Here is a 13764-nt window from a genome sequence, read left to right as displayed (position 1 = left end):
CTGTACCAGCAGAATAGTGAGTGCAGCTCTGGGGTATAATACAGGAGGTAACTCAGGATCAGTAATGTAATGTATGTACACTGTGACTGCACCAGCAGAAAAGTGAATGCAGCTCTGGGGTATAATACAGGATGTAACTCAGGATCAGTAATGTAATGTATGTATACAGTGACTGCACCAGCAGAATAGTGAGTGCAGCTCTGGAGTATAATACAGGATGTAACTCAGGATCAGTAATGTAATGTATGTACACAGTGACTGCACCAGCAGAATAGTGAGTGCAGCTCTGGAGTATAATACAGGATGTAACTCAGGATCAGTAATGTAATGTATGTACACAGTGACTACACCAGCAGAATAGTGAGTGCAGCTCCGGGGTATAATACAGGATGTAACTCAGGATCAGTAATGTACTGTATGTACACAGTGACTGCACCAGCAGCATAGTGAGTGCAGCTCCGGGGTATAATACAGGATGTAACTCAGGATCAGTAATGTAATGTATGTACACAGTGACTGCACCAGCAGAATAGTGAGTGCAGCTCCGGGGTATAATACAGGATGTAACTCAGGATCAGTAATGTACTGTATGTACACAGTGACTGCACCAGCAGCATAGTGAGCTCAGCTCTGGAGTGTAATACAGGATGTAACTCAGGATCAGTAATGTAATGTATGTACACAGTGACTACACCAGCAGAATAGTGAGTGCAGCTCCGGGGTATAATACAGGATGTAACTCAGGATCAGTAATGTATTGTATGTACACAGTGACTGCACCAGCAGAATAGTGAGTGCAGCTCCGGGGTATAATACAGGATGTAACTCAGGATCAGTAATGTAATGTATGTGCACAGTGACTCCACCAGCAGAATAGTGAGTGCAGCTCTGGAGTATAATACAGGATGTAACTCAGGATCAGTAATGTAATGTATGTACACAGTGACTGCACCAGCAGAATAGTGAGTGCAGCTTTGGGGTATAATACAGGATGTAACTCAGGATCAGTAATGTAGTGTATGTACACAGTGACTGCACCAGCAGAATAGTGAGTGCAGCTCCGGGGTATAATACAGGATGTAACTCAGGATCAGTAATGTATTGTATGTACACAGTGACTGCACCAGCAGAATAGTGAGTGCAGCTCTGGGGTATAATACAGGAGGTAACTCAGGATCAGTAATGTAATGTATGTACACAGTGACTGCACCAGCAGAATAGTGAGTGCAGCTCTGGAGTATAATACAGGAGGTAACTCAGGATCAGTAATGTAATGTAAGTACACAGTGACTGCACCAGCAGAATAGTGATTGCAGCGCTAGGGTATAATACAGGATGTAACTCAGGATCAGTAATGTAATGTATGTACACAGTGACTGCACCAGCAGAATAGTGAGTGCAGCTCCGGGGTATAATACAGGATGTAACTCAGGATCAGTAATGTAATGTATGTGCACAGTGACTGCACCAGCAGCATAGTGAGCTCAGCTCTGGAGTGTAATACAGGATGTAACTCAGGATCAGTAATGTAATGTATGTACACAGTGACTACACCAGCAGAATAGTGAGTGCAGCTCTGGGGTATAATACAGGAGGTAACTCAGGATCAGTAATGTATGTACACTGTGACTGCACCAGCAGAAAAGTGAGTGCAGCTCTGGGGTATAATACAGGATGTAACTCAGGATCAGTAATGTAATGTATGTACACAGTGACTGCACCAGCAGGATAGTGAGTGCAGCTCTGGGGTATAATACAGGATTCAGGATCAGCAATGTAATGTATGTACACTGTGACTGCACCAGCAGAATAGTGGGTGCAGCTCTGGAGTATAATACAGGATGGAACTCAGGATCAGTACTGTAATGTATGTACACATTTACTGCACCAGCAGAATAGCGAGTGCAGCTCTGGAGTATAATACAGGATATAACTCAGGATCAGTAATGTAATGTATGTACACAGTGACTGCACCAGCAGAATAGTGAGTACAGCTCTGGAGTATAATACAGGATGTAACTCAGGATCAGTAATGTAATGTATGTGCACAGTGACTGCACCAGCAGAATAGCGAGTGCAGCTCTGGAGTATAATACAGGATGTAACTCAGGATCAGTAATGTAATGTATGTACACAGTGACTGCACCAGCAGAATAGTGAGTACAGCTCTGGAGTATAATACAGGATGTAACTCAGGATCAGTAATGTAATGTATGTGCACAGTGACTGCACCAGCAGAATAGCGAGTGCAGCTCTGGAGTATAATACAGGATGGAACTCAGGATCAGTAATGTAATGTATGTACACAGTGACTGCACCAGCAGAATAGCGAGTGCAGCTCTGGAGTATAATACAGGATGGAACTCAGGATCAGGAATGTAATGTATGTACACAGTGACTGCACCAGCAGAATAGCGAGTGCAGCTCTGGAGTATAATACAGGATGTAACTCAGGATCAGTAATGTAATGTATGTGCACAGTGACTGCACCAGCAGAATAGTGAGTGCAGCTCTGGAGTGTAACATAGGGTAAGTAATGTAATGTATGTTTGACTGGACTGATGGAGGAAACTATAGACTAAGCAAAATGTGCATTTCCTTCAACTTATCCTGCAGAAAACATCTTCTCTGCCGGCAGCCAGTACATGATGTACAGAGCCGATAGAAAACATCAATATACATTATACGCGACGCAGTTTTGCTGGGAGATATTTTCCGTTACGTGCCGCCGGGCAATTCAGAAGGCAGGCGGTGATTCCAGGATGGGCGGGGAGAGCTCCTTGCTATCTGCTAAATCTACTGCAAAATACTTCTAACAGCAGCCTTCAGCCTTATCCTCTGAACGAGTGGGACTCATTTTTCACCTGTCAGATTATTCCTGGCTCGTTGTCTGCGTGCCTCGCCTGTCAGGAGAGGAGGCGTGAGGCTCACAATAGAAGACTATTACAGCAGAATCCTCTTGGCAGGAGTATTCTCCAGACAGAAGACTGAGCCAGAGAGAGAGGGAAGAAGAAAAAATAAAAATCCACTTACATTTCTCTCTCCTTCGGTAACGCGGACCTCATAGCAGTAAGCCAGGAGCAGATCGATCAGGCCCAGGTACGCGAGATGCTCGGCTTTCTTCTCCAGTAGATACGATTTGTTTGTGAATTTTCGCAGCCGCTCTTTCTCTTTTTCTGTAAATATTACTGGTAGTGGAGAAACAAAAACATTAGAAAAAAAAAGTCCAGTCAATCAGCTGCCTCGCGGGCTGCTCCCGGGCACCGGCGCGCTTCGTGGCCTGCTCATGGGCATTGGCGCGCCTCGAAACCTGCTCACGGGCATCAGCACGCCTCAGGCCTGCTTATGGGCACCGGCGCGCCTCATGACATGCTCCCGGGCACCGACGCGCCTCACGGCCTGCTCACAGGCACCGACGCGCCTCGAGGGCTGCTCACAGGCACCGACGCGCCTCGAGGGCTGCTCACAGGCACGCGTCGAGGCCTGCTCATGGGCATTGGCGTGCCTCGAGACCTGCTCATGGGCATCAGCACGCCTCGAGGCCTGCTTATGAGCACCGGCGCGTCTTGCGGCCTGCTCACAGGCACCGGCGCGCCTCGAGGCCTGCTCATGGGGACCGGCGCGCCTCGAGGCCTGCTCATGGGCATTGGCGCGCCTCGTGGCCTGCTCACGGGCATCGGCACGCCTCGTGGCCACGCTCCGGGCACCAGCGCGCCTCGTGATATGCTCACGGACACCGGCACGCCTCGTGGCCTGCTCACGGTCATCAGCGCGCCTCGAGGACTGCTCATGGGCATTGGCGTGCCTCGAGGCCTGCTCACGGGCATCGGCACGCCTCGTGGGCACGCTCCGGGCACCGGTGCGCCTCGTGATATGCTCACGGACACCGGCACGCTTCGTGGCCTGCTCACGGTCATCAGCGCGCCTCGAGGCCTGCTACCACGTCAGCAGGATATGCTAGAGCATCCATGTGGCATGATTTTTGTCTGGAGGATTTTTTTCCTCCTCCGGCATTGGATTACCATCCATCAGTTCCCACAGATTTAGATTTGCTGAAATAAGATATTGGTTTTCTCCCTAGAAATTGAAGGGGGCGCATTGCTGTCTCCGGCCACCTCTACAGATGACATGCTTCTCCAATGATTACACCATCTCCTGCCAGCTGTAATCAGTCATTCTTATCATGGAGCAGCTGTTCTCTGAGATCACTGTTCCTTGCAGTTTCCTGAGATCACGAATATGTCCTGAACACGACTGGGAAGAGATTATATTATTGTGTCTTCCCATAAAGGGGTAGATGGTCTCACCTCTGGGGTCCTGGCTGTCCGGTGATGTGCCGCTGGCTTCTCTCGCTACCTGCACCCACCACGGTTTATACTTCAGCAGGTGCTGAATGGCATCATCCTCAAAGAGGTCCGCTCTGGGGAAGGAAGAGGAAAAAGAGAACTACTTGTTACTGCTCGGAAACAGTACTTGCACCCCATGCCCAAATCAAGAAAATCACTAACACAAACAAATGATTCAGTCTCTTGTTAAAATCTTTATTTCATCTCTTGCCAAAGAGTCTTAAAAGGCAAAAGTGATGCGCGAACGTGTTGGGATAAAGTGTTATCTGAGCATGCTCGGGTGCTAATCGAGTGACTTTGACGTGCTCAAATAATATGTTCGAGTCCTGCAGGGGCAGAAGAGCTCAGTTTATCTGTGAGCGGTATACAGACCCATAGACTCCCTATTGAGCCCGCACACCACTGACCCACCAGGAAGGCCGTATATAGGCTCGCTATAAAGTCTATGGCTCAGTACATCACTCAATGATAAGTGGCGGATATCAGCCTCTTACATAGTGGGGACTACAAGACCCCCGACATTGAAAACTACTAAAGACCAATAAAATCAAAACTATTTTAGAAGTTGAGCTAAATTTATAAGGAACTTTCCAGACAATTCAGAAACACTATGCTGTGCCTCGTGCAGGGGTGCGTGACACAGGGAAGCGCGAAAAAGCAGCCTGGTGTCATCAGGCACTGTACAAGGCGTCAGATAAGAAATATCAGGGCAAAATGTGACGCTTTTCTGAGCAGGAACATGGGCACAAATACAAGAAGCAAGAAAGAAAGAGTTAAAGAACGTGGCGAAGCACCGAGGTGAATGGCGAATTGCTCCCGGTCCTGCGCCGGCCGCCGCTGCAGAGCAGTCGCAGCAGAGCCGCTACTACCAGTCCTTTCCCAGGTGCAGACCTGCTTTCATTAGCCCTGCCATCTGACACCGGGCCTTTTCTCAGATTGCTGCTGCCCGCCGTCGCTCCAGACAGCTATAAAAATGACTGACAGCGAGTCCTGGAATGAGAAACCGTTACAGGTCTGGAGAATTGATTCGGCAGGGATGGAGAAAGAAAAATAAAAAAAAAGGCAGCGGATCGTGATTATTTGATTCCCGGAGAAGAGTTTCATTTCCATTCAAGGAACTTGAGACCGAATTAAAAACTGGGTGCGGATGAGATTTAGACCTCCTGACTGCAGAAACAGCGCCTCTATTACCCACAGGCTGCATCTGGTATTGCACTATTCAAATAAATAGGACAGTGCTGCAATACCGGACTCGACCTATAGCCGAGGGTGGAGCTATTCTAAATGTATACAATCTGCATGGAGGTTGGAGCGATAGCCAGCGGTCTGAACCTCTGGACCTTGATCTAGAAGACCCATGCTAAAGATATCATCAGAGTAATGCACAACCCCTTTAAGTGTGCCTTTGCACTGACCCTCTATTAAAGGGCCACTCACACTGTGGCTGAGATTAAAGGGAGTGTTTTGCCAAAGAGTGACATCACTAGAAAGGGTCAGTGCACCGTGCAGAAACATCTGCAAAATGGTGACGGACTGGAAGCAGCCTAATTTATTTTTTTTTGCCCCATATTTCTGCCGCTGCATTTTGTGACGGCACCCAGGAGATCTTCACTGGTGGATATTGAGTTTGGGAACTGCTAGTTGAGCAATTCCTTAATCAAGTCATTAAATTGGAGTGTAGGAAAGCAGAAAACGTATTTCGGGGAGGTCATGGCTTGGCGATATGCATAAGACCCTATATTGTGATTGGCGTTTGGGCACATTGCCTTTAAGTCTCCCCTCCCCTTAATAGATAAGCATCATTGCAATAAAAATAGAAAAACAAGCGGTGGTAGGAGAGCGGCCAGCTGGCTCCGGCTGACGGATGAATGAATGATGTCAGCGGCAACTGCAGAGAATTCCTCTGGTGTTCATCAGGAGGATTAGCCTGAGCCGGGCGGCGGGCTCGTGCAGGACCGCGGAGCTGGGCCGGAGCCCAGGATGTGATAGATGGACGGCGGGATGGAGGCGCAGCTTAGAGGAACACCAATTTAGCTGACAGGATGGAGTGCTGTAGCCATAGTGACAAGGTGGAAGAGAGGACCAGGATCAGCTGAAAAAAGATGGGAGGCGAGGAGGAGGAGGACTGGAGGCAGCGACTACAGCGCCGCACACAATGTGCAGGAGGGAAGAGGAGCGCTCACTGACACAAGAAAGAAGATGAGAACCGCGACCATGTACGAACAGAAAAGAATGAATGAGCAGACACAAGGAGGAGGGAAAGAGCCGCCGACTAACCGGGTAGGTGGACAAATAGGAGAATGAGAAAAGAAGAGTAAAGTAATGAAAAGAAGGGAACGAATAAATGAGGGAGACTGGAAAAGTCAGGAGAAAAAGGACAAGAAATGAAAAAAGGAAGGAAAGAATGGAAAAAGGAAATTAACAAAAGACTGGCGGCAAGAGGGAGAGGTGGAGGAAACGAGGGAGGCGAGGCGGGAATGTGGGGTGGTGAGGAAACGAGGGAGGCGAGGCGGGAATGTGGGGTGGTGAGGAAACGAGGGAGGCGAGGCGGGAATGTGGGGTGGTGAGGAAACGAGGGAGACGAGGCGGGAATGTGGGGTGGTGAGGAAACGAGGGCGGCGAGGCGGGAATGTGGGGTGGTGAGGAAACGAGGGAGGCGAGGCGGGAATGTGGGGTGGTGAGGAAACGAGGGCGGAGAGGCGGGAATGTGGGGTGGTGAGGAAACGATGGCGGCGAGGCGGGAATGTGGGGTGGTGAGGAAACGAGGGCGGCGAGGCGGGAATGTGGGGTGCTGAGGAAACGAGGGAGGCAAGGCGGGAATGTGGGGTGCGAGCGGTGGAGCAAACGAGGGCGGCGAGCGGTGGAGCAAACGAGGGCGGCGAGCGGTGGAGCAAACGAGGGCGGCGAGCGGTGGAGCAAACGAGCGGTGGAGCAAACCAGGGAGGCGAGCGGTGGAGCAAACGAGGGAGGCGAGGCCGGAATGTGGGGTGGTGAGGAAACGAGGGCGGCAAGAGATGGAGCAAACGAAGGTGGCGAGCCGTGGAGCAAGCGAGGGTGGCGAGCCGTGGAGCAAGCGAGGGTGGCGAGCCGTGGAGCAAGCGAGGGTGGCGAGCCGTGGAGCAAGCGAGGGTGGCGAGCCGTGGAGCAAGCGAGGGTGGCGAGCCGTGGAGCAAGCGAGGGTGGCGAGCCGTGGAGCAAGCGAGGGTGGCGAGCCGTGGAGCAAGCGAGGGTGGCGAGCCGTGGAGCAAGCGAGGGTGGCGAGCCGTGGAGCAAGCGAGGGTGGCGAGCCGTGGAGCAAGCGAGGGTGGCGAGCCGTGGAGCAAGCGAGGGTGGCGAGCCGTGGAGCAAGCGAGGGTGGCGAGCCGTGGAGCAAGCGAGGGTGGCGAGCCGTGGAGCAAGCGAGGGTGGCGAGCCGTGGAGCAAGCGAGGGTGGCGAGCCGTGGAGCAAGCGAGGGTGGCGAGCCGTGGAGCAAGCGAGGGTGGCGAGCCGTGGAGCAAGCGAGGGTGGCGAGCCGTGGAGCAAGCGAGGGTGGCGAGCGGTGGAGCAAACGAGGGAGGCGAGCGGTGGAGCAAACGAGGGCGGCGAGCGGTGGAGCAAACGAGGGCGGCGAGCGGTGGAGCAAACGAGGGAGGCGAGCGGTGGAGCAAACGAGGGCGGCGAGGCCGGAATGTGGGGTGGTGAGGAAACGAGGGCGGCGAGAGGTGGAGCAAACGAGGGCGGCAAGAGATGGAGCAAACGAAGGTGGCGAGCCGTGGAGCAAGCGAGATTGGCGAGCCGTGGAGCAAGCGAGGGTGGCGAGCCGTGGAGCAAGCGAGGGTGGCGAGCCGTGGAGCAAGCGAGGGTGGCGAGCCGTGGAGCAAGCGAGGGTGGCGAGCCGTGGAGCAAGCGAGGGTGGCGAGCCGTGGAGCAAGCGAGGGTGGCGAGCCGTGGAGCAAGCGAGGGTGGCGAGCCGTGGAGCAAGCGAGGGTGGCGAGCCGTGGAGCAAGCGAGGGTGGCGACAGGTGGAGGGGGGAGGAAACGGGTGAGAGCAAATTAAAGAAGGAAAACAAGTTAATGAATAAATAACTGTGTATTAAAGGAAAGAGCAAGTTTGCAAATGAATTGAACAAAGATGAATTAGTGAATTAATGAAGACAAAAAAGTAAAAAAATAAATAAATAAATAAATGATTAAAACTGAGGTGAATAAAGAATTAGTAAGCTACTGAATAAGTGAATGACAGTGAATTACATGAAATCGAGCAGCGGGTGACTGCTGAATGTGTAACCTTAACGTATGTTTATTCATTTATCTGTCATTTCACTCAATGAATGAAGCGGTCACGGTGCGGTGATGAAACTCCTGCACAGATTCCCCGGGAACGTTGGCCGCTTCGCTCTTGTGATCGGCAGAAGCCCCCGAGGTCAAATGTTACAGCAGATCCTAGAGATAGGGCAGGACCCTATAATAACAGCAGTACGTGGTTACACTTACACCCCACTAGGGGGCCGCTGTCTACAAGGTGCTTTCCCCAGATATGATCTGACACTGACTCTTCAGCCTGAAGAAGAAACGCATCAAAGCAAATACAAGGAGAGAGTAAAAAAAAAATAAAAAAAGATACACAGGCGCCAGATCTTACAGGATCAAACCTAAAGTGATGTCAATCCTACTGGGGCCTGTGCTGCCTCGCAGACATTAACAGGCACTTACAGGTAATGATCGGGGTCATACTTGGCCTTTTCAGCTGCCAGACGCCGGTGCGTGCGCTCTGAGGCCGGTGTGACGTCTGGATCTCGTAAGTCAATAACATCATTCAATTCCTCCTGTAATAGCAGAGAGCAGCGTGTCATCCAGGGCCGAACGATCCTGTGCGCAGCGATGAAGAGGAGAAGAGCAGGAGCGTCTCCTGTGTAACCGGACATCAAGGTTATAAATACACAGAATACAACATGTTATTATGGAGATCGCTGCGTATAATGATGATGTGACACTTACCGTAACCCCTGTACTTCTGTAGTTGGGGGTCGTCTTATACCTTAAAGAGACAACACTTTCTCTAACCAAAGACCTTCAGGTGCTCACCTTTATCCCGGCGATCAGCTGTGATCGATCGATCGGCGGCAGCGCATTTCTCCTACAGTGGCCACTGCTGTTGAAGAGTGGTATTACACTGTGCTCATATACCATGGACGATCACAGGTCGGCAGCCTGTGGCTTTCCAGGTGCTAAGCCAGGTGCTATGAAAATACAACTCTCAACATGCACACTCAGAGCACGCTGGGCATTGTAGTCCCACAACGGCTGCAGTGCTGCAGATTATAGTCGTCCTCCACTTAAGTAGCTGCAGCTTCTTGATGAATCGGGTGCCTTAGCGTTTCCCAAGATCTCCCGTTGCTGCCAGTGAACGGAAACGTTTACAGCTCATGGATGTAAGCAGTCGACGAGCCTCATAATCCTCACAGCTGAGAGTTTGCTACAATCGCATCCAAGCCGATGGCTTTTCTCTGCGCTGACACACTGTAGCAAACAATCAGGCCTTGCGAGAGATTGGGTGCCTCAGAGGCACGTGTGAAGTTTAGAAACAACTTACAAAACAAATTGTACACTTTTCAATTTTTGGATGCAAATAAGAAGGTTCATTCACTGACCGCAAGCAGAGATCCTGAAAATGGAGACAGACGCAACTTATAATAGAAAGTCAGCAAAAGTTTTCGCTCTGACAAGAGGAGGGGGTAACACTGGAATAAAATATGAAGACAGCCGGAGCGCGAACGTCCCCGAGAGGCGGAAGTCAATGGCAGGAGATAGACATCAGCAATTAGGCAGCAATTAGTAAGACAGCAGCAATATTCAGTACTGTGCTGGTATAGACCATCAGATAAGGGTGGCACCGCCGCAGCTATATACTGCGCTGCCGTATATCTCCTCTGTGCCACAGCAGCATCATACCGCACACCTGAAGCCTCCCGAACACGCCGGCACGCAGGTTCCCGAAACCATAGCCGCAATGTGAGTGGAGGGCATCGCTGGACGGTTCTTCAAAGGGGGTCTGCTCTATCTGCCAATCAAACTCTTCCTCCTCCTCCTCTTCAGGGGCTTCACTTGCAGAACCTGAAATAGAAAAGTGATTGACAACAAGTAAAAAAATGAGTCGTACGATTCTTGCTAAAACCGTTCTTAGTTTCCAATGATTCGGACAATGCAGAATTAAAGGGATTATCCCTTTTATTTAAAAATTGACGGTTTGTATTAAATCGATCAATTGTTATTAACAGCTTGAAAAGGCTGTGGAGCTTGTGCGAGCGCTGCGGCGTCTTCAGAGTTAAGGTGGCAGGCAGGCTCGTCCTTAGCTATGAGGATTATATCCTGCACCGCCGCTAAGGAGAGCGCAGCACCGGAGGGAACAAACCGCCTGTGAGCGGAGACGAGTATTCAAGGGGCCGCAACACTCACACGGGTGATCCAAGAATTGGACCCACGCCGATGTAACATTGATGGCCATCAATTTAAAAATGGTCAATGCCCGCTTCCCTGTGGACTGAGGAAGGGTTAATAGGGGCTTCTCCAATGAACTAAGCAATGGAAGGCTTAATATTAGCTTTTCTAATAGACTGGGGAAGCAGAAGATTTAATGAATGCTACTCTGGTGGACTAGGGCAGTGGAGGGGTTAATTCTGGTTTCCCTGGTGCACTAGGGTAGTAGTGGGGACAATGCCTGCTTTCCTGCTGGATTAGGGTAGTGGAGGGTTCAATACCGGCTTCCCTGATCGACTAAGGTTGTCGAGGATTTCATCAATGCTTCTCTGGTGGACTAGGGTAGTAGATGCGTTAATGGGTTAATCTGGCTGCTGCGATGGACGAGGGTAGTAGAGGGGTTAATCCTGGCTGCTGTGCTGGATGAGGGTAGTAGAGGGGTTAATACTGGCTGCTGTGGTGGACTAGGGTAGTAGAGGGGTTAATTCTGGCTGCTCTGGTGGACGAGGGTAGTAGAGGGGTTAATCCTGGCTGCTCTGGTGGACGAGGGTAGTGAAGGGGTTAATCTGGCTGCACTGGTGGACGAGGGTAGTGGAGGGGTTAATCCTGGCTGCACTGGTGGATGAGGGTAGTGGAGGGGTTAATCCTGGCTGCACTGGTGGACGAGGGTAGTGGAGGGGTTAATCCTGGCTGCACTGGTGGACGATGGTAGTGGAGGGGTTAATCTGGCTGCTGTGGCGGACGAGGGTAGTAGAAGGGTTAATCTGGCTGCTCTGGCAGAAGAGGGGTTAATCCTAGCTGCTGTGGCGTACTAGGGTAGTAGTGGGGTTAATCCTGGCTTCTCTGGTAGAAGAGGGGTTAATCCTGGCTACTCTGGCGGACTAGGGTAGTAGAGGGGTTAATTCTGGCTGCTATGGTGGACTAGGGAAGTAGAGGGGTTAATTCTGGCAGCTGTGGCGGACTAGGGTAGTAGAGGGGTTAAATTGGCTGCTCTGGTGGGCGAGGGTAGCAAAGGGGTTAATCGTGGCTGCACTGGTGGATGAGGGTAGTGGAGGGGTTAATCCTGGCTGCTCTGTTGACTAAGGTACTGAAGGGGTTAATCTGGCTGCTCTGGCGGACTAGGGTAGTAAAAGGGTTAATCCTGGCTGCTCTGGCAGATTAGGGTAGTAGAGGGGTTAATCTGGCTGCTGTGGCATACTAGGGTAGTAAAAGGGTTAATCTGGCTGCTGTGGCGGACTAGGGTAGTAGAAGGGTTAATCCTGGCTGCTGTGACGGATTAGGGTAGTAGAGGGGTTAATCTGGCTGCTCTGGCGGACTAGGGTAGTAAAAGGGTTAATCCTGGCTGCTCTGGCGGATTAGGGTAGTAGAGGGGTTAATCTGGCTGCTGTGGCATACTAGGGTAGTAAAAGGGTTAATCTGGCTGCTGTGGCGGACTAGGGTAGTAGAAGGGTTAATCCTGGCTGCTGTGACGGATTAGGGTAGTAGAGGGGTTAATCCTGGCTTCTCCAGTAGAAGAGGGGTTAATCTGGCTGCTGTGGTGGACTAGGATAGAAAAGGAGTTAATATTGGCTGCTCTGGTAGAAGAGGGGTTAATCCTGGCTGCTGTGGTAGATTACGGTAGTAGAAGGGTTCATCTGGCTGCTGTGGTGGACTAGGGTAGTAGAAGGGTTAATTTGGCTGCTGTGGCGGACTATGGTAGCAGAGGGGTTAATCCTGGCTTCTCTGGTAGAAGAGGGGCTAATCCTGGCTGCTGTGGCAGACTAGGGTAGTAGAGGGGTTAATTCTGGCTGCTATGGTGGACTAAGGAAGTAGAGGGGTTAATTCTGGCAGCTGTGGTGGACGAGGGTAGCAAAGGGGTTAATCGTGGCTGCACTGGTGGATGAGGGTAGTGGAGGGGTTAATCCTGGCTGCTCTGGTTGACTAGGGTACTGAAGGGGTTAATCTGGCTGCTGTGGTGGATAAGGGTAGTAGAGGGGTTAATCCTGGCTGCTCCGATGGACGAGGGTAGTAGAGGGGTTAATACTGGCTGCTCTGGTGGACTAGGGTACTAGAGGGGTTAATTCTGGCTGCTGTGGTGGACTAGGGTAGTAAAAGGGTTAATCCTGGCTCCTCTGGCGGATTAGGGTAGTAGAAGGGTTAATCTGGCTGCTGTGGTGGACGAGAGTAGTGGAGGGGTTAATCCTGGCTGCTCTGATTGACGTGGGTAGTAGAGGGGTTATTCTGGCTGCTGTGCTGGACAAGGGTAGTAAAGGAGTTAATACTTGCTGCTTTGGCAGAAGAGGGGTTAATCCTGGCTGCTGTGGAAGACTAGGGTAGTAAAGGAGTTAATCTGGCTGCTCTGGTAGAAGAGGGGTTAATCTGGCTGCTGTTGTCAACTAGGGTAATAGAAGGGTTAATCTGGCTGCTCTGGTGGACTAGGGTAGTATTATTATTATTTATATAGCACCATTGATTCCATGGTGCTGTACATGAGAAGGGGTTACATACAAATTACACATCACAAAGGCTATGTGCACACGTATAATGGTCCAATGCGGATTTTTCCACAGCGGATTTGATAAGTCTGCAGGGCAAAAACGCTGCGTTTTTGCTGCAGATTTATTGCGGATTTTCTGCGGATTTCTCTGCCATTTTACAACTGCGGTTTTCTATAGGAGCAGCTGTAAAACCGCTGCGGAATCCGCAGAAAGTGACATGCTGCGGAATGTAAACCACTGCGTTTCCGCGCGTTTTTTTCTGCAGCATGTGCACAGCGTTTTTGGTTTACATTATAATGTAAACTCATGGGAAACTGCTGCAGACCCGCAGTGTTTTCCGCATTGTGTGCACATACTCTTACAGTAAACAAACTAACAATGACAGACTGATACAGAGGGGCGAGGACCCTGCCCTTGCGGGCTTACATTATACAGGATTATGGGGAAGGAGATAATAGGTTGAGGGTGCAGGAGCTCCGGTGTT

At 50.8% G+C, this 13764-nt stretch overlaps 1 protein-coding gene across 2 annotated transcripts in view; it reads right to left on the bottom strand.

The window, feature by feature from the left end:
• Positions 1 to 13764, bottom strand: part of SHQ1 (SHQ1, H/ACA ribonucleoprotein assembly factor) — an 86770-nt gene that overhangs the window by 56432 nt on the left and 16574 nt on the right. Inside the window, exons 5-8 of one of the 2 annotated variants that reach the window (XM_069736474.1) lie at positions 10286 to 10440; positions 9040 to 9152; positions 4308 to 4420; positions 3034 to 3188 (exon numbers count right to left, since the gene is read on the bottom strand). In XM_069736474.1, the coding sequence (XP_069592575.1) occupies positions 3034 to 3188; positions 4308 to 4420; positions 9040 to 9152; positions 10286 to 10440 (536 nt within the window). The remainder of the gene's footprint in view (positions 1 to 3033; positions 3189 to 4307; positions 4421 to 9039; positions 9153 to 10285; positions 10441 to 13764) is intronic. The other variant, XM_069736475.1, reaches the window with a different exon arrangement.

Source organism: Ranitomeya imitator, chromosome 8 (assembly GCF_032444005.1).
Source record: "Ranitomeya imitator isolate aRanImi1 chromosome 8, aRanImi1.pri, whole genome shotgun sequence".
Lineage (NCBI taxonomy): Eukaryota > Metazoa > Chordata > Amphibia > Anura > Dendrobatidae > Ranitomeya > Ranitomeya imitator.
The sequence above is the reverse complement of the archived record's forward strand: the minus strand, read 5'-3'. Positions and strand labels throughout refer to the sequence as shown.